Source organism: Cyrtonyx montezumae, unplaced genomic scaffold (assembly GCF_038088225.1).
Source record: "Cyrtonyx montezumae isolate F1298 unplaced genomic scaffold, pur_monq_1.0 scaffold_3, whole genome shotgun sequence".
Lineage (NCBI taxonomy): Eukaryota > Metazoa > Chordata > Aves > Galliformes > Odontophoridae > Cyrtonyx > Cyrtonyx montezumae.
The window spans coordinates 102126957-102148393 of NW_027072034.1; the positions used below are offsets into that span (position 1 = coordinate 102126957).

At 38.5% G+C, this 21437-nt stretch overlaps 1 protein-coding gene across 7 annotated transcripts in view; it reads right to left on the bottom strand.

Moving 5' to 3' along the window:
• Positions 1-21437, bottom strand: part of WNK1 (WNK lysine deficient protein kinase 1) — a 97428-nt gene that overhangs the window by 56316 nt on the left and 19675 nt on the right. For all 7 annotated transcript variants that reach the window (XM_065742557.1, XM_065742556.1, XM_065742554.1 and 4 more), the window contains exons 2-4: positions 10774-10946; positions 5557-5777; positions 3414-3571 (exon numbers count right to left, since the gene is read on the bottom strand). In XM_065742557.1, coding sequence (XP_065598629.1) covers positions 3414-3571; positions 5557-5777; positions 10774-10946 — 552 coding nt within the window. The remainder of the gene's footprint in view (positions 1-3413; positions 3572-5556; positions 5778-10773; positions 10947-21437) is intronic.

Below are 21437 nucleotides of genomic sequence, written 5' to 3' on the forward strand. Positions count from 1 at the left end.
TATAAGTGACAAAACATGCAGATATTTTCTAAAGAAACTGCTAGAAAGAGTCCGGATGGAGTTTGCTGGAAGGTGTAATACAAAGAAGTAAATACTTGGTGTCAGAACTTCTCCCAGCTGTTTTAACATTCCAGTAAAGAAAAGCTGAGTTTAAAAACGGTAGAGTTTAAACTCGGTTGTTACTTAGATTCTTCTACTGAAAGAATACTTCTAATCAACGTGAGCCAGGAAGAAAGTTTAAAATCTTGCACTTACTTCTTGTGTCAGGGAAACTTTGGGAACTTTATCCCAACAATCTTTTGTTAGGGGAAAAAAATTCTCGGTGAGAATATAGACTAGACAAACATCCTGGGAACACCAGACTCATCCAGCAGTGCTGTTGTTCAAGACATTCAAGACTCTACCACTTCCTGAAGGGGGGTTGTGGTGAGGAGGGGGTGGGCCTCTTCTCCCTGATAAATAACGACAGGACGGGAGGGAATGGCCACAAGTTGCACCGGGGAAGATTTAGATTAGACCTGAGGAAGCATTTCTTTTCTGAAAGAGTGGTCAGGCACTGGAATGGCCTGCCTAGGGAGGTGGTTGAGGCACCATCCCTAGCGCTGTTCAAGAAGCATTTAGATGAGGTGCTAAAGGATTTAATTTAGTAGTTGGGTAGGGACAGTGATAGGAGGATGGTTGGACTAGATGATCTTATAGGTCCTTTCCAACCTTATGAACTTATGAACTTATTAAATATTAATAAATGGGTGGCTAAATAACATCTCATCAAGGGCAAACTTTAGACTTGATATCTACATCTTCGCTTACCTAACTACATTATTTCACCAGAAAACTTCTTCCAGGAAAAAAGGAAGACCCTAAACAGGAAAGGGAGAATACAACAGTATTCTAAGCAATTGTGGCAAATGCTTTAAGCCAACGCTGCAGTGTCTGGGACACCAGCTAGAGCAATCCTAATCACAAAAGAGTAAGGTCAGAAAGCAACCAACGCAGCTTCAGGCCATGATCAAAGAGGAAGCAACATACAGACAAAACAAGAAAGAAGACTGCAAGCCAGTCCTGACAGAACGTGATACCTTGTGATACCTCGGACATTAAGACGTCAACAGGATTTCTTGTCCTACACAGTAGCTAGGGTCTAAGCTCACAGACCAGCAGTACTTATTACTAAGCACACCAGTAACTAGAAAGGAGTTGAGGGAAATCAATTAATTTAAATACATATCTCCTGCACTGAGAGACTGCACATTTTTATCTTGTTGACTTTAGAGGTTTCAGTGGTTTTTATGCTTCCACATCCATGATGTTCCAATGACAGACTGCCACTACTGTCTTTACCTCTGGTCTTTGTTCATGCATCTAGATAAAATCATCCTTTCATTTAAGGCACAGCAAGACTACAGCTACCTCAAAATGTTCCTAAATATTCCTAGGAAAGTAGCAAACTAGAGGGTTGAATTGGAAATGCTAAACATTTACTACAAACCACAATTGCCTCCTATCTTAAGTTAAAAGGAAGTGTGTTGGTAAGTACTGTTGGATTCACTCATACAGGAAATCTTGCAATTCCATGCTATAGTTGATGGTTCATATGTTGACCTTCTAAGTACTGAATTTTGCAACTGTTTGCAACCCTTGTCCACAAATGCAGCTACTGAAAAAAATTGTAAAACATCCTTCAAAATCTAACGAAATCTTAGGAGAAGAGGACAAGAGCAGAAAACAGCAGGGCTCTTTCCACATCCGTATGAAGAATATAAAATGTTTATTATTTCATAACACCATTGTGTTGCTTATGAAAAAACAGTAAATTTTCCATTGTCAGTTAAAAAGGGTTTACACTTTATTTCTAGATAATGTTGTCTTCTCATTTAAAGTCTTCCTTGAAAACTGTTCAAGTGTTTGTTTAAAAACAAACCCACAAAACTGAAAACACACCGCTTTATGGCTGTCATACAATAAAAAAACACATCAATATAGCCTTTCATTCTCTGCCTGGAAGAAGAGACATATACATTCCATTTGGTTTACTTTCCCATTCTTTGCTCCTTCTGAAATTAAGGAAATCTTCATTTTGTATCAAAATGAATTTTAGAGATGTCAAACAGAAGATGAAACAGCAGAAAAAAGTCAATAATGAAATTCAACCTGTGAAACAGCAGCAGCAGAGTACAGTGAAGTATGTGCTGGGCTGAGCAAAAAAGTTACCATTCTGTGTTCCTCATCCACTTAGAAGTTCAACAGTCAACCAAAAACACTGGGGACAAAGATACATTCAAGTTTGTCAAAGGTACAACAAACAAGTGGTAAGTAGAACCCCAGTAAGTCTAAGTTTCTAATTGTATTTCACAGACCAGGGAAAGGATGCTCCCAGAGATTTCCAAGCCCGAGACCATCTCAAAAGTTAACTTTACATTGTGGCCCAGTTCCTACCCCTTTTTAAGGAATAGGCAGGGTAATTGCATCAAATGTCTGTTCTGATGCAAAATACCCATCCATACTGAAATTATTTCTTTGACTCCGGTCAACATACAAAAGCATTGCAAAGGATACTCTTTTTGTTTTAATATGCTACTTTTTTTCTTTTTTCTTCTTTCCTTCTCTGATCCAGATGGCCAGCAGATTAAAGTATGTAGTTAATCAACTAGATTTTACTAATTATTTTTGAGTTAGAGGATTACAGGTAGGTTAATCATCAAAAAAAGTAAATTAAAAGCTTACTCTTGTTGATAAAAAAAGGTTATTTTTCCTCTTTTTTTCTTCTTCCTCCTCCTGTGCCTCCCTCACATTCCCCTTCAAATAAGGAATCATTCTATTTCACCAAGCCTTCCTTCACAACTCATTGCTTCTAAAGACCCTTTCTTCTCTGTTTGCAGTCAGCAATTATATCTGCCTCTTACAGCATGAGGCATCAGGAATAAGCCTTTATTTTTCCAGACCTAAGCAAGTTGCTTCTTATTAAATCCTCAAAGCTCAAAAAATATACACACCAGGAGATTAAACGGAATAATACTTCCTCCAATTTGTAGACAGTTGAAAGTCTTTCTCCCTTTGCAGATGTGCAGATACTCTGAGATAAATCAGTGCAAGTTTTTACTCTCCCAAATGGCCAGCCTCGCTATTCTTTCTATTCCTTCTTGTCAAGTTTGTTTTAAATCCTGTGCAATATCTTCTTGTATACTGAAGAAGTATCAACGCATACAACATTTTATTTCCATTCACATATTTTACAAGCTTCTGACCAACCATTTGGGGTAAGTTGAACTGTTTTATTCATTTCCATCCATCCCCCTAAACACTCCTGCTAGCTTCTCTTCTCCCCCCGCAAACATTTGCATAGTGGCACACTGTCCAGCTTTACTCTTTTGCTAGACTGACAGCCTTAGAGCCAGTAGTGGGGAAGAACTTACACTTGTCACTCGACGGTAGATCTGCGCAGCATTTTGGCACTCAGAATAAGGATACTCAGACGTTGCCATCTCTAGCATACACATCCCAAAAGCATATACATCAACGGATTCATCATATTTCTCCTCATACATCTCGGGGGCCATGAACTCTGGGGTACCTTAAATTAAAAGAACGATTCAGACTCTAAATGTCTCAAAGCGAGCAGAGGCTGCTGGCGTTACTCACCGCAGGAGGAAGTGGATGGGCAGACCTGTGAGACAAAAGAAAGTGGAGGCAAAAAGAAGAGGGAGGAAACCCTCAGTCACTCTGTTTTATCAAACTGCTTTGCGAGTCTTCCATTGCAAGGTCTTTATGGAATTAAGAATGGCATGAAAGGGCTGATGTGTTTCTCATTTTATGCATGTTAAGTGCAAGTATCAGAACAGACTGAATCACACATCAAGTGGAGGGAAAGAGGATAAGGAGAAGGGAAAACAGACTAGCCATAGGCTGCAAACCAAATACTAAGGAGAGTTAAGACACTTACCTTTTCTCCCTGTAAGAAAGGAGGCATATTAAACCTGGTTTCAAGAATTACCTGACCGCCCTCTGCTGCAAAAGAAGTAGTACTGGTAAGAGCCCACAGCTAGTCTCTGTCCTAGTGCTCTCCACCTACTTTTTGAAGTAGAATGGTTCAGGAAAGGCCTTGCAATGAAAAACTCTTTTTGTTAAAAAAATTTAAATCTTCACGATAGAAAATGAGAAGTAATTTTCTGCAAAGGCCACTCACCAGAGCCCTCTTCTTCATATACTTACCTTCTCACCTGCAGTATATTTATAGGCCTACTGCAGATACAGGCATTAGTGAAGAACATCCTACAGTCAAAAATACTTAGAAATACAGAGAGATTGAGTTACAGGCATAGAGCGTGAGATTCAACAAGTCCCATTTAAATAGTTTGCAGAAAATTTTTGTTCAGAGAAGCATCACAGCATCCCCTCTGTAATCAAAGGGACTGCCCTGTCTGATCAAAGACAAGTTTGATTCTGTAAATTTAAGCACAGAATTATTTCCTGCAGATACCAGATTCAAGATAATTTTATAGATCAAACAGTCACTTTTGTTTTCACCATACAAAATGAAAAATGTCATTGTAGCCGTTTATCCAAAGGCAAACCATTGCCATACAAAATGATTATTTTGTTATAAGAAATTTGAGAAAAAAGAGGAGCACATTTTAAAAAAAATATTTTTTTGTACAGTGTATACTTTTCATTCCTACTAATATTTTGACCTGGTTAAGAAGCAGGAAATATTTCACCAATCACTTCCAAGAGAGTTTACAGGTATACATTGTTGATCCCATTTGGGTATCTAATATAGGACTGTTGAGCAATATTACATTTGAGCAAGCTTAGACACTGGAAATAAAAGCAATTTCATTCCTGGCAGCCTATTCATCCAACTATAAGAACAAAGCTGATAAAACCATTTCTTTAAAGAATTTACAAGAAAAACTGTACTAGTTCAATCAATCCAATAGCTTATTTATTGAAAACGGTCATCAGTGGATACTCAAGAACAAAGCAAGTACAAGACAGTATCTCCCCAATGCATCCTCCTCACTTAAAAACCTGCAGCCCAGGGACCTTCTGATTAAAACATTATACCCCAGTCTGACTGTGATATATTTTTATTTTTTGGATACATCTTAGATGTTTACTTGCCAAATGTAGAAGATTTAATATTAACACTTGGTGACAACTGACAAAATTGGCTGTATGCATTAATGTTGAACTGAACATCAAGATGTTTGATAGTCACCAAAATCCATTTCAACTTTCTTGAAGAGACATAATTCTCACCTTTCATGCATAGTTAAGAGTGGTTTTATCAACAATGTTGCACAAAACTGTCGGGCAAGGCAATAAACCTATGTTCTGAAATATTTTAAGTTACTATACAAATATAAAACATATCCAGAATTTCATCATCATCTCATCAGGAACTCCAAGTGACCTCAGCAGCCGAGAAATCAAGCCTACATATCTTCAGGCTTTGATCATGTACCTTTGAAACCGTATTTCTAAGGAAAGCTCTTAAGGCTCAAATTCCCAAGTATAGAGACCGGCTCAGGAGCCTTCTAAACAGTAGAGACTTACCTATCACACTTTTGGCAAAAGAAGCTCGCTTCAGGGTTGCCAGTCCAAGGTCTCCAATCTTGACTGAACCAGTAGGGCCAGTAATGAAGATATTGTCACATTTTAAGTCTCTATGAATAATGGGAGGAGTGCGTGTGTGTAGAAATTGTAAGCCTTTCAGTATCTGACGACACCAGCTTCGAAGGACTTTGATTTTCATCACTTTAAATCTTTTCAGATACCTAGTGAAAAAATAACAGTACATTAAACAGGCTCCAGGGTCAACCACTTGTCTTTCAAAATTCAGTTCCACTATCAAGTAGCAGATTATGCTGTATCATTTGCTGTTCTAAAGTGAGAAAGCAGTAACTAAAGAGACTCAGACATTTTAATTTCATCTACTCAGGTACTTCTTAAAGTACCTGTGTAGTTCAAAAATCAAAGAGCTGAAGATAGATGCCCCCTCCCACAAATAAAAGCCATTCTATAGAAAATTTCTACCTACTTTGTTCTAACCACAAGACTATAGTGTTGAAAGTTAAATGATTGAATTATTTAAATTATTTAAGAAATAATTTGCATACCAAGTCAACCTTAAGATAATCAGGCATTTAGCTTGCTAAGTTTCAAGGCACTGCTTTCCCAACAGTTAAAAAACATATGCATTACAACTCCTTATCTACTTATTTAAGGTGATTATCTTGCCCTATATTTTATCCTACCATTGCTTAAACAGTTAAAATCTTTTCCTTGGTGAACCTTTGGGAAGAGGGCAATAAAGCCAAAGATGCTAATAAAGAACAGCCAAGAACACAGCTGTCGCAAACTGTGCAAGAGTTGCAAAATCATTCTGCCTTAGTTGTCAATGTTAGTCCAATCAATTTGAGCAAGGATTCCAGATTACGCTTCAAACCTACATCAAATTTAGATTGTTGTAAAGCAAATCAAAAATTCGAGAGATTACTTCCCTGCTGCTGTCCCACAAAGAAAGTGACTGTCTGAATCTGTTTAGTTACTACTCACCACTTCAGAACTACAGAGAGGAAAAGAAGACCTTTACAATGATTATGCTAATGGATTGATGTGAAAAGTATATACATAACATCTGCACCCCTTTGCAGGCAAAACATGACCCGGTCTCAACTGTTCTAATATTGTTTCTTCCTGAAATCCACATCAAAAGAGAAAATTCATACAAAAAATTATTTTCCAATCTTTGTTATACACAAGCATGATCTTTCTCTACTAAACTTCGATAGATTAAAGATACCACAAGGTGAATGACCTATGTTGTGTTTTCCAGCTGTGTATTCTCACACACCCTCCTTCAGGTAGAAGTGTTAGTTTAAAGAAGGAGCTCTTCCTTTTTAAAAAGTAAGGGCTGAAACACATTTAGAGAAGGAACTGCTCAAATGGTACACTGTGTTCAGCAATAGTTCTATTCTTATGCGGCCAAGGTTACTCAGTTAAAAGTCTGACCAGTTTTACACTGCAACAAGACTGGTGGTAAATTCTGTGACAGCTACATACTTAAAATCAAGTCAGGTTCAATAATTCAGTGGCAGTATTCAATCTTCCACATATCCATAGAACTACTTAACACCAGCAAAAAGAATCCTGTTACTTAATTAAACTCCTGTTACTTTAACTTCTCCACTTCAGAGGAAGATCTGGAAAAGAAATTGCTAGTAATAATTCTGCTATGAAAACATAACTGTAAAAGCAATTAGGACCTAGTTCCAGAAGGAACCTTGAAACAGAATGTAAAGACAGACAGGGAAAATGCCAACCCAAGGTAGGAGACAAGCTGAAGGAAGTTCTGGATCACATCAGCTACCACTTGAATTCCTGCTATTGACACAATCCTCATTCATCTCTCTTGAGTCTGTTCCAAAGATCACATGGTAGGGGCACTTCAGTTCAGCATCTGGAATCCCTAATTACATTCTTGGTTTCAAATATGCTAGTCTACTGCCAGCTTCTCGCTGTTAAAGGATCTGGGTCCAACCATCACCCAACATCTTGCAGTGTTGTTGTAATTTTTCCGTAACACTGTCATAAACTAAGTCACATGTCACTTAAGGTAGAAAGTATTTTAAAATGGATATGTAAATACTTAAAAATACATGGATAGCCCTATTAGCCCATTAGGTTTTAATTTTCCATGTATTATACATACGGTCACTCAAATTTCAGAAGACCTTGAGAGGTCTCTAGACTAAGCCTCCTTTCCACATTAAAGTCAGCCAGGAAGTCAGACCAGGTCAATCTGGGCTGTATACTGTCAGGTCTTGAGTGTCTACAAGGAATGAGACAGCAGAGCCTCTTAGGGCAACCTGTTCCACTGCCTGACTGTCCCCACTGTCAAGAAGTTTCTTATTACACCCAGTCTGAAGCTCCCTAGTTTCAGTTATTCAGTTATGCCTGTTATCTCTAATCCTCCTACCCACCAAGCACCAACAGAAAGAGCCTATGACTCTGGAAGACTGCTGTTAGGTCACTACCAAAGGTGCTCCAACCCTTACCCACCTTAATGGCATCCACTGAACTTGCTCCTAGCTGATCAACATCATTCTTCTCTAATTAACAGGGTAGTTGTCAGTTAAAGATTGATACTTGATCTTAGCAAAGAATACAAGATGAGAAAACAAGGCTTTCCTAATAGTTATCTTCAAAAACAGAGAAAAGTAGGAACTAGAGTTTGGCTTTCTGTCTTGCAATTTTATGTTTTTGTTGTTGTAGTGTTTTGTTTTTTGGTTTTTTTTAAACCAGGAGGCTCAAGACCTATCACAGCATCTCAACTCAAGAAGACAGAAGAAATTCTACTTAGCAGTTAGTTAGCAGAAACAGTTATAAAGGCACATGTCTTACCAGATCATTAATATTTTCATTTAAAGTAGATCAGGAACACATAATACAACGGACTTTGGAAACAAAACTAGAGGCTAAGTCTTAAGTCAGAAAAATTACACTGCTGTCTTCATTTACATTTTTTGCAGTATTTTAATTCTGTTAATACGTGATGTCAGAGAGCAAATTCTAAACAGTAATTGAGTTGTAAAACTTTTCCATTGGTATGTAGAAGCTCAGGGTCTTTGCGCAGAATTAAAATGCTGCTTAGGAAGATTTGTAAAAGGATGAGTTCACAATACTGCATACACAAATACAATACAACATCATGAAAAGACACCAAGATCATATTATATCTCATGCTTTGCTTGTTTGTTTTTAATAGCCATTGTTGCCACTTGATGTGTCTCAGAATGAGGAAGATAACACTTGTTTTAAAAGCAGGTAGCATAAACACACTGGATAAATATGGAAGTAATACTCATTCAAACTCCATAACCTAAAAATAAGTGAGCAGTATAAGAATAGGATATAAATGAAATACATACTGATATTAAATTTCGTTTTTCAGAAATTTCTCATGTAGTTTACCCATCACATCTCCAGTGAAATGCACAAAAAACTAAGCTACAAAGTACACAATGAAAAAAAATATATTATTTAAAAGATACCCAATTAAAAAGAATATTAAAGGTTTTTTTTCTGGATAAAATAAGGACCTTCATACTTCAGAGTACAGAACAATCTTGTGGCTAGTAAATCTTAAGTATTATTCCTATCAAAATTTTATCTTATAGTCATCTGCTATTACTTTATCTTGTTCATGCCACCGCATAACAAAACAAAGTTACATAAAATATTAAATCTGAGGGAAAGAACAGAGTAATAAAGAGAGGAAAATTTATATCCAACACTATATACACTACTATGAAAATATATACCTGTAAATAGATGCATCTGTACAAAGCTGTAAAATCTTCATACTGTTCTAAGAACAGGACATGAAGTAACTACCTTTTACTTTATCTGATATACTTTAAACAACTTCAGAAAAGCCCTTCATGGACACATAGATAAAACTAGAACTTCTTTATGCCTCCAGCCCTATTTCAAGAAAGAAACACTTTCCTATAGTTACAGTTCAAACTCCCAAGAGCACATTTTTCCTGTTTTAAGCATGTCCATTTACAGTTATCAACAAACACTGTGGGTTTTTTATTTTTATTTTTTGCAAGTAGTTCACAGTCTATTTTTAACCAAAGTTCCTACAGTCTGCTCACACATTTAGGATCTGAATGCTACTCCAAGATTTAAATGGGCACCAACTTAAGACAGCAACTCACACTCCATTAATTTTAAATCACAGCAGCTTTATTTCCAGTAGCTTAACAGCAACTGGATGCTCCTGAACAAATTCACTGATCCACTTCTATAAATATTTAAGGAGCGGGAGGCAAAGGGACGAGGCCAGACTCTTCTCAGCAGTGTGTGGAGATAGGACAAGGGGAAATGACCACAAACTGAAGCATAGGAAGTTATGCACAAACGTGCATGGGAACTTCTTCACAGTGCAGTGACGGAGCAGTGGCACAGCTGCACAGAGAGGTGGTGGAGTCTCCTTCTCTGGAGACGTTCCAGACCCGCCTGGACGCCTACCTGTGCAACCTGGGCTAGGGAGCTGCTTTGGCAGGGGGTTGGACTCAGTGATCTCTAGAGGTCCCCTACAGTTCTGTGTTCTCTGCAAGTAGTGCCTCTTGTACAGCGTAAGGTGTAAGCACAATTTCAGTTTAACTCCCTAAGCTTTATGTACCACTAGAGGGCCCTCACAGCAGTTTGAATCACTAGCTTGCAACTCACTTAAAAATAGATCTAGCTTCACTCAATTACTTCACAGGTCAAAACTGTAAATGCTTTCAGGCTTTTCTAAGGTAGCACCTCATGAAGTTCTAACTAAAAAGATGTATTTGGCTTATTTCTTTTCCTTCTTTCTACTATTGGTACTGTAGTACCACCCAATGCCTCCCAAACAAGGTGAATTAATTTGTGCTTTGAACTCAACAATATATCTCATGCCAAATGGAAGGAAGCTCAGGAGGAAAACGAAAGGTACTGAAAAGCAGCATTCTTACTGAGCTCACAAAATCAGAGTTTTCCTGCACATGCTTACTAGGACATCACAAGGAAGAATCTGACAAGTTTGCTAACATAAACAACGTTCCATTGTACCCTGCAGCACTACTAAAACTCTTCTTAAAGAATTCGCTTCAGAAGTTTAGCCCTCAGAAAAATGGCCTCTGTCCTTATCTATTTTGAATTATCACCTTCTCCAAATGCTCTAATTTTGTGATGATGTTCATCAAGTGCTTCAACACCCCAGAATTTACTTACGTTTTTAATGTTCCAGATGTCATGAGTTCCGTCACAAGGACAATACATTTTTTTCCTTTGACTGTGGACTCCCAGGAATCATAGAACCTGACAATATTGGGATGCTGAAGCCCTTTCAACATCCCAGCTTCCTCTTTAAATCTTTGTCGCTCTGACTTGGATAGTTTCCGATCCTAAAGGAAAAGAAAATAAAGCTTTGTTTTATTTCTTAGAGAAGCAGCAACCTGGAAAATAGTCATGTACAGTCATCTTTCAAATACTATTTTGTTCATAGTTACTCATGCAGTAACTTAAATGCTCTATTTAGAAGACATTCTATTATAGTTTTTTTAAATCATAATTTTCCTTACAGTCTTATTGGGGATCATCTCCTACTCCTATTTCTTCCATCCCTACTCCAAAGGGATTGCTTTACTTCAGGTAGAAAGGGGACAATATCTTAAAAAATTCATTCAAGGACAGGCAAAACAGGATCATTTAAAGCACATCTCTCAGATTACAAACACCTATAATCTTTAGTTATTCCTTCGAGCATAGAATTCCAACCACTGGTAACAGGTTGGATTAATTCCATATAGGTGATAGAGCAGAAAACCTAACATATAGGATGCATTTATAATGGCAAACAAATAAATCTGGGTTGGATTTTCTTTGATTAAAAGCATGACCTCATGATTGAGCAAGTTTCCTGTAATCTAGCATCAAGGAAAACAAAGACATAATTCACACTACAAAGACAGCAAGCTTTTGGCCAGAGACAGGTCATGAGAAAGCTTTTCTGGACAATATTGCTGTATTATCTACCAACAACCAATTATCTAATATCTTCAAGATTCTGCCTAGCTGACCAGGAGTAAGTTGCAAATATGAAAAGTCTCCTTGCAACTTTCAGCTGTCAGTTTACCAATGCATAGTCACACCAGTCTGGTTGACCAACTGAGATAAGTCAGATCCACACAAAAACCAGCACTAAAAACATTTCAAGATGCACCTAAAACCCATATTTTTATAATCTATGTTTCTGCCAGTTAATTACAAATAACCAGTGCCCTCTTCATCAAAGATGAGCAGCAACTTCAAGTCACTCCATTCCACATTTACATTACCATTAGAAGGTAGTAGAATAAGCACACAGGGTTTACTCAAACTGTTCAGAATTGCCCACTAGTCTGTAATTCCTCTTCCTTTGTTAACGGTTAATGTGTTTTCCCAATACTACTCAGCCATGCTACTATCTAAACCATCCTCTATTCACATAAATTATCGACTTTTCCTAGGAGGCATGGACTACTTCATTCCCAGATGAAGCTCCAATTTCCAGAAGCCCAGGAGCCTTCCAGATGAAATAGGAGAACAGGTCTGAAATCACTTCAGAGTCAGTACTTACAAGCGTCAATCACTTAGCAAATATTTATGGTTGTTTAGGAAAACACCAAGTTCTTAAGTGCCACAAATTAATTGATATCAAAAGCATTCAATCCTGCAACTATTTCCCTCTGCAGAAATTAGTGCTACCACTTCCCCTCACTACTTCAGAAAGCGTATTTGCACAAACGTAAGTTTTGACAGAACATGCTTGCAGCAACACTAAGAAAACATGTAAATATTCATGCCTGCTCAGATTTGGTGGCGGTTTTTGGTTGGTCGGTCTGCTTTTTATTGGGTTTCTTTAATATGGCAGTAGCATTCCCATTTGAGAGGTCTTACATAGCTAGTAGCTTTTTTTTTTTTTTCTCAAGAAAGAGCAGCACAAGTTCAGTCCTGACTGTCACAAGCAATAGTGATGCAGAAAAGTAGCGAGCTGCTATCGGCACACTGCTCGAAAGTTCATACACACATGCTTTAAGAAACTCAGTGCTATGAACAGAATGCACAATCACAATAATCATGCAAACAAAGAGTATTCACAGCCTCTGCTCTTTATCCATTTAATTCATGTGTATAGCTCTACATACGATTACTATTTCTGGTAATTATAAAAGACGTGGTGTAGCAATTACTCATATCACTTTGATTTAGCTATGTAGTATGAACATCCGCATTTATTTTTCTCCAAAAACTAGACTGTAGATATGCACTTAGATTAACTTCCCTGCATTTTGTGAATTTCACAGATGTTACTAACCAAATTTAGAGTACACACGACCTTTAGTTCTCACCTAAACCTGCGTATGCCTAATCTCACTTCAGGGCCTCAATGGGCTCTCCCTGTTACTGTACTTCTGGCGCCTAACAGAAACTAGCAAGTGCTAATCACTCTTATCAAGGAGCAGGCTCCTAACAGGCACACGTATTTTGAGTCATTTCTCTTTCTGGTCACATCAACGGTAGCACAGTGTTCCTGCAGATGTATCTGTGACGTTTAAAACAGATACTCAACATTTCACTGCTGGCATTAATAGAAGAAAAAAAAAACTCCAGACAGTGACAATATACTAATACAGCACTTCTCTGGAAGCCACAGCGCCCTAATGATCTCAGACAAGTTTGGACACAAATACAGGCCAACGAACACAAATTCCACGCAAACAGCAATATTTCTGCAACCAAGGAAACGTCGCACCTTCCAGTAGCACGCTGCAGCAGCCAAAGTTAACGCTGAACAGAGCTGTAAGAAAAGGACAGAGGCCACTTGTTTCATAACACCAGCAACGCATACAGCCTTTAACTGCCCTCATTTCCATGGATCATACACTCATCTATAACAAGTATTTATACATCTTTCCTTGAAGGAGCACTGATGCTAGGTAGCAAAAAATGGTGAATGTACTTGAAAAATAAAACTAGTATTCAAGGGAATGTAAGAGCCACCCTTGCTCCAGTTCCATCCCCACCTCTAAATAACCAGTATCACAGTACATCACACTCAAAATAAGCTATCACCTTTGATTAAAATATATCAAAGGTGAAACAAATAAAATCTGTGTCTCCTATGGCCCTCCCCCCCCACAGCTCAGGGCCTAAGCAGGTGTAGAGGTGGAAGACATCAGCATGTATTTGCTGTTTCCAGCAAGCAGACCTCATAGGTTGACATTCCAGTATCACAAAGCACAAGACCATGTAAACAAATGCAATGTTCTCTTTTTTTAATCAAACAAACAAAACAAAATATAAAGGCACATAAGATGCTTTTTCCAGAGAAATTTTATAAAGAAGAAACCACTTTAAGAGCTGTCAAAAATATACAAGTTGATATCCTATTCTTCAAAGGCCAATTTGTTTCAAAATTTCAACTAAAAATAATAATTAAAAAAAAGATTGGACTCCCTCCTTCCTCCCCCAGGCATTCATTTTGACCATATAATGAAGCAACGCCAGGCAGACAAGATGAACTCCTAAGTCTTGCTTGTTTGCAAATCACATTCTTGCATCTCAGTTACAGCAAGTGCTGAGCTGATATAGCCCAAATATTTAAAAATACACGAGCTGTCAAGCTCAAGGAGAACTCGCTTCCTAAAATGGACTTAACTACCTCATAATTTGGACAGCATTGTTCTCCCTGAACCAGTAGCTTCCCTGAAGGACTGAAGTGTCACATCCCAATCACCAGGCTGCCCTTCCAACAAATTGAAACAGATGCATCGAGCCCACTTCGTTCATTTCATTCATTCCTTTCCACCTACATTAAATTGTTTTGACAAGCCAGGACAAACAGCAAGGCTTCCCAGCACGTGACCTATGGTTCTGCAGTGCCAGGGGCCTGAATAGAGAGAGGCACTAAGTGAAACAATTGTTCAGCTCAATACCATTCAATAATCTTTTCTTGGCAGCTTTCATTTATCCACATACTTCCCTCTGACTTCTTTTGGTCAGGAAACAGCTATCACAGCTACTTACATCATTCAACATAAGACAGGAATCTTGGTCACTTACGATACTCGATATGGGCTGACGAATTTAATCTGCAAGAGCATGAATTACTCAGAACTGTTGCAGCCTGCCTTCTATCTGTATGCCTAGGTACCTTATGTAAAGGAAGAAGAAAAAAAAGACAACTAAAACCAACATAATCACAGATCAGCTACTCTGCCAACTCACAGAAAGTGAGGCACATCAGCAGAAGTTATCTATATTCCCTCGGTGACTTTTTGAGCCAAAGCTTAATGTCTGCTCAGCATCCTTCTGAAACAAGAAAGGAAATACATTTCTGGCATCTAAATTAATCTTAAATTTCAAGTGGGTTGCTTGTACACCAGTTAATAGGTTTTACTGAGCCATTTTTCCATGTGTTCTCCTTTCCAACTTCCTGCAGTCTTTCCAAGTGCTGTCCCAAAGCACTGTGACAAGGACCACAAGGCACACAGGATCCAGAAGCAACCCCAGAACTGCCCTTGCAGGGCTCAGTGCTCATGAGCTCAAGAAGAGGTCTCACCCTCTTGCCTGGCTTCACTGTCCATTTCTGCTATGTGGCCCCAAAGAGCACTGAAGGGGCCTGAGCTAAATTACAGAACAATTCAGAAGCAAAAGGTTTCAATACAACAATAAAACTGACAAGGAGTACTGGATGTCTAAGACTGAGTTTCAGATGTCAGTAAAAGCAACAGTGCCCTGCTAGGAAAACTACAGGCATATACTTAAAATGAACTGAGACACTCAACTGAACAGCTGAGTGAGTGATCTGCTAAACAAGTTAAAGAGAAGCTCTCTCTTCTTTCACTTATTAGGAATATATCAAGAAAGAAAGTAACAGACTGAGTGCTTTCTCTTCTCAGACAGACAACTTGCTTTCTGCACATCACACCACTAGATCCAAAAATTCTGCACTGCTATGTTGCTCACATAAGTACCAGGTTTGAGTATTTGCTTTTTATTTTTAAGCCACACTGGAGAAACACCAGCTATCTTTTATCTAAAAGAGATGTGCTAGAAAACACTAGACAAATTAATAGGAATGAATCTACTTCAAGTGACGTGCTCTGACAACGCACAGCTATGTCAGACTTGAAAGTACTGGTGAATTATAGATAAAGTGAATCATAAACAAGGTAAATAAAATATCTAGCTCTGCTGAGGTTCCACCAAGCAGCATTTTATCAAGCTTTCCAAATATCTGAACATTTGAGGGAAATTACTGCAGCTCCCATCCTATTGTTCAGAAAAAGTAGGATACAGAACAGACAAGTGTTCTTCTGTGCGCATTTCTGCAGCATATGAAAAAGGCTTTGGAAGCTTTTTAGGCAAGGTTAATGAGGGGTCATCAGAGGAGAAGCTAGCAAGACAGTGCTCTGATATTCAGTGCTGTTAATGGAACCACAGCTTTGTGGGTTGCAGTGTTCTCATCCTGAAAAAATCTAGCAGTTAAGAGGAAAAATGAGCACAGTGAGCACTGAGTTAGATTAACAAAATATCAACAAAGAATCCACTGAGCTTAAAGATCAGCCAGTGTTACCCAGCTGATACCTAGAAATGGAAGTCTGAGTGCACAAGAACTGTCTATTTTTGTGTCAATGCAAACCACGTTAGATTTCTAATATTACAAAGGCAAGATAGTATGAGAGGGGGAAGATACCATTCAAAATGCATGCCTGTGACCAACAGACAAAAACTGAGATCAAGGATCTCCACACATTCTTCCACCTGTGTACCTTTCTACAAAATGCTGAACATGAAAAGTAGATTAAACTCAGCTAAGCAGCTACTGTTGCAGAATTATGCAAGAGTGATTTTTTTGTTTACCATGCAGTTTATCAAACTTTCAGAGCATTTGAGCACCTGGTTTGTGAGTGCAATTGTATAATGTAATGTTTATAGAGTTATATAAACCTTTAGCCTAAGAGAAGACATTTCAGGCAACTCCTGCTTCTTGCATTCTCCTTACTACAGCTCTCCTACCTTCCAGTAGTACTTTTGCAAGCAAGTCTCCACAATTTAAGACTACAACGGTTGATTCCAAAATTTGTGTCTGTTAATACCTTGGGGGCTCTCAGCACACTCGGGAAGACAGGCCAAGGTTGCCAGCTGCTGAATAAGGAGTTAGAAATACATTAGAACCATGGCTACTGAGGCCAATGCCACATTAGGATACCCCAATTTAGTACACAAGAAGTCACCATATCAAGAGTTGCCAGAACACAGCTGTCAGAGCTTCCAAACTGCACACCATGCACAGGTGGAGCAGTATATTAAAACAGATGCACACACTGTTCTTTAGATAAGGCAAATGTTATTGCTGCCAAAAATATACACAACGCATTAACCAAAAGACAAGCCAAGAATAAAACGAACCAAAAAAGCCACGCTCCAAAGAAAGACAAAACTAAGAAAAGAGCCAGCCTTCCTCTGCTTAAAACCACACTGCTCAGAATCCTCTAAGCATTCAGCAGTCTAGACATCTCCCAAACATCAAACTCCAGCCTCCATCAGAGTGGGCCACTCATCCCTAGAAACAGCGCGGCAAAGATGTTAAGGAAGAAAAGATTTGCTTATAGAAGTTAGAAATCAAGATCAGTTTGTGTTTGTTTGAAATCACAGGGCTTTCTGAAAGGGAAGAGTACCCTCATCTTGACATTAGGTAGCAGAGTTCCACAACAGGGACTTATAAATGCAGAAAAGCCAGTAGTCTTTTCAATATAGAAAGATTCATTAACAGTAAAGCAAATCTGAGTGCCTTAATTGCCCTGTATTCTGGATGCTACTAACCAGTAATTTCTGTCCCCTTCCTCCTCATCTCTGGGGACAGAAGACAAAACTCCTGGGATGGGTAGTGGAACAAAAGGCAATGCCAAGTTAGCACTTACTGAAAGCACCACTCATGTCCCTGGCTGGACAACTTCAACAGCAAGGCTCAATTTTATATAAGCTATGGACAGTTTCAGTATAGTGTGCAGATAATCTTAAGAAAGATTACACTGAAGTCTAATGTACATTTCTGACAATTGAAAGGAGTAGGGTTAGCACAGTCATTTATCTACTTCACATTATAAGCTTTGTGATTAATAGTAAATATTTTTCTGTAGACTTCTTCCTACTCAGGTAGAAGTATTCAAAAGTGTTCTAAATTTTAGGCAAGTATACAACTCATCATCTGAATTGAAAGCTTATGGGAGTATTCACATTCAGCTGTACAGTTTCCTGTAAAAACATCTATCTGTATATTCTCTTATGCACACTCAAACCTAGCATTTCAGTGCACAAATGTGATTACAAGCAATGCAGCACACTCTTCTCACTGATAGAGGGTAAGTGACACAGATAACACATGCAAGATTAAGTGCTGCTCCTCAAAGGAGGGAATTAAAGCAACAAAGTACCATCTCTGTCAAGATGAGGGAGGGAGGGGGAGAAGAAGAGGAAGGAAACGCGACTCAAAAAGGGAGCAGACAAATCTTTGAAGTCCTGACAAACTTTTCCTGAGAGCTGAAGCATACTGGTACTTAAAAGGTGAAAATAGGTCACTATCAGGGAAAAACAAAAAGCTCTAGGCTTCCCTTAATCATTTGTATTTAACAAATGTGATAGCTTACTGATTCAGGCCTTGGGTTGACAGGGTTCCTCCATTCATTTTTTCAAAAAAGCACTAATGCCATTGAAGAAAAGAAAACCCACAAACATTACGTTGGCAAAAATTAAACCCACGTAGGTCAGAAGAAGCACGCAACTTGAAGGTAACTCCACCTATCTTTGCACAACAGTTCTTTCCTGCCCACATTGAATATTACAGTGTAGCAGACAGGAGGACTGGGGTAGGGGGTTGCACTCCCTGCTGTCTAAGCTTCATCATAATGAATCCTGCCAACATTAAAATTTAGATTTAAAATAGTTTGGATAATTACTCAAAGCACCTGTAGCTCTTTACTCTGTACTGGAAGGCAGACTAAAATGTTTTTCTCTTTTTTCTGTTGTGTTTTCTTTTCAACATATGCATCAGAACTAGCATTATTCTGCATACACACATTACTGTCCCCAAAAGAATTTAGTCTGAAGAAGTCAATTATACGCAGCTTTCAGCTGCCTATAATTATATTTAAGCTTCAGAAGACAGTTACATCTAGCATTAAAGAGAGTATCCATAACGGAAGCCTATATATGTGATTGAAAGATAACAGAGCTGTTCCCCATTTTTTCCCATGCAATTGCTTGTTTGCTTTGATTAAGCTACAATTCATCAGCATGAGGGAAGGAGGAGAGAATACTACCAATAATTACATTCCTCTGTTGTGGTCTCTTCCCACTTTTATACATGCAGCAGCATTTGCTCAGTGGCAGTAGCATCTAGGACACCTGGTGGCAGCAATGTCACAGACTCCACCTGTGCTTGAAAAGCCACAGTCACTGAGAACTCCTGATAATGGGGCATTAACACCCACATATGCATTTGTTTGCACTGAGTTCCTGCACCGTTAAATGCAGCTGACACATAGCAAGTCACAGTTACAAGCTTCTTCCAGGGCTTGAATGAAGAAAGTTGATCTCAAGAACCCATAATTCACAAGGACGTTTAAAACAAATCTAGTACTAACATGGCTATACAGGAAGCTGGAAGTATGGAATAATCCAGATGTGCAAAAACAAGGATGCTAACGAAAAGTTAGGAAGTCAGGAACAGCTCATCAGAGGTGATCTCACCAGCTAAGTCAGATATGAAGCCATTCTGCCTCACTTCCTTACGCTGAACAAAGGGCAGAAGTTGGATCAGAAGTGTAAGGAGTATGTAAATACAATGTGTATCATGAAAACAGCTGCAGGAAAAAAAAACATTCGTCCTTCTTCTGCAGGACAACAGCAGATTAAATTATTTCCTCTTTATGTAAGGTTACAAGACATCTTAACATGACTTCCATATTTTACCTTTTGGAACAGTAGCACTGTGAGAATTTTTATTTCCAGTAAAGCTTAAGTACCCACTAGGTACACCTCAGCACCTTGCCCACACACCAAAGCAAGTGGCTGCCTAAAGACTGCAACAAATCCAGGAAAGAAATGGCAGAGAAGAGAAGCTACACCACTCCAAAAGGGCCAGAACAAGCGTCCAGGATTCTTATGCTGTATCATCCCTTGGCTTTCTACTTCATAAAGCATGGGTGTGACTCATCAGGCAGTAAAGCACCTAGATTTTCCCAAGAAAAATAAAACAAAAATAAAATAAAAATAAAATAAATAAATCAAAACCATACCATCTGGGAGCTCGTTCCAGAGCTGGGCTGTATGTGAATTAATGTGTTAGTACAAGTTTATGCTACTTCTCTTCCCACTTCACCATATCAGCACCAACACTGAAAGGCAAAACAAGGACTACTGACCCAAGAGAACCACATTCTACTCCTGCAGAAAACAATAACTAATCAGTATATTGCCTAATCCCACAATTTCCTTCAGGAAACGTTAAATATTTCTCTCGCACTCTTTAGAGTAGAGCTACGAAAACTACACAGTAGCTCCAGAAATTTATGAACCTTTCAAACATTCCAAACTTTATAAGTCAGTTACATATTTTTCCTTTGCTCTCTCTACAACCAATAGGAGTGAAAAATGCTAAACAGTAGATATGAAGCCTATGACTTAAGGACGACCTTCTCTGGTATCTCTCAGGTCCTTGAAAATCCAGTCTAAGAATGGCAAGCAACTGTTTAGGCTTCAGTCATTTCTATTCTAAGGCTTCTCTAGGCAGCATTTATCTCCTTACATGAAGTCTAGGAAAAAAAACTGCTACAATTTGTTCAGCCTTAAAGGATGAACACAAGGGATAGTAATCAAAATGCTGTCCCAAGCCAAAATAATCAGTACTCAGACAGAGAACTCTCTTCGCTTTAAAATTTCTATTTGACCCACAGAAGATAAACAGGTAAGTTTGCTATCTGATACCAATACACAGTAAGGCTTACTCTTAATACAGAGGGCTTATCACTGAGCTGGAGTGCTAACTGAACAGAATTCCCAGTGAGCTATTAACCAGCTGCATTACCTTGTCACTTGGTTCACATGCCTCATTAAAACTCTGGGAGCTCGTGTCAATTCTCATCTTGCACTGAACTGATTGCTTTGTTAGTGAGAGGGAAGATACATTCAAACACTTCAGTTTAATTTTATGATGGAAATCTAATTTTCCATTTACACAGTGCCATCACTGCAATAAAAAGGCCTCTACCACAATCCATCCTCTTCATCCTATACATCAAAAGAAGAACTGTAATTACACAGATTTCTGTAGAACTTAAGAGTCCCTTATAAGTAGGTACGTGCCTAGAGCACTACAGTGAACCTTTCACTAGTTCTGACACAGGCAATCTACTTTCAGAATCAGAAATGTCTTGTAATTCTTCATCCTAATATATTTCACAAAACTACCGGACACAGGGAAGAATTGTCAATTCCCATTCTTCTGTATGTTGACAAGTTGCACTAGCATGCTGCTTAGAAATCATGCGGAAGTATAAAGATCAAAGACAGATAAATATAAATGTATTGCTCCTGAGCCACTAGTGAGTTATTTTATAAAAATTCCAGCACAACAACCAGAGGTAGCAATCTTAAACTAGCTCAATTACTCAAATAACTCTCCCTACAAGACTACCCGTGTCCTTCCACTTGTAAAATTAACTCGCATTTGTCTACAATACACATTAGCTTCAAGTTGATATACAAGATAAGAGCATATACTGCAGATGCAGTCTAATTGCAGCTCTCCTAGTTTTGCTGCTGATTCTGCAAACATGTCCAAAAAAACA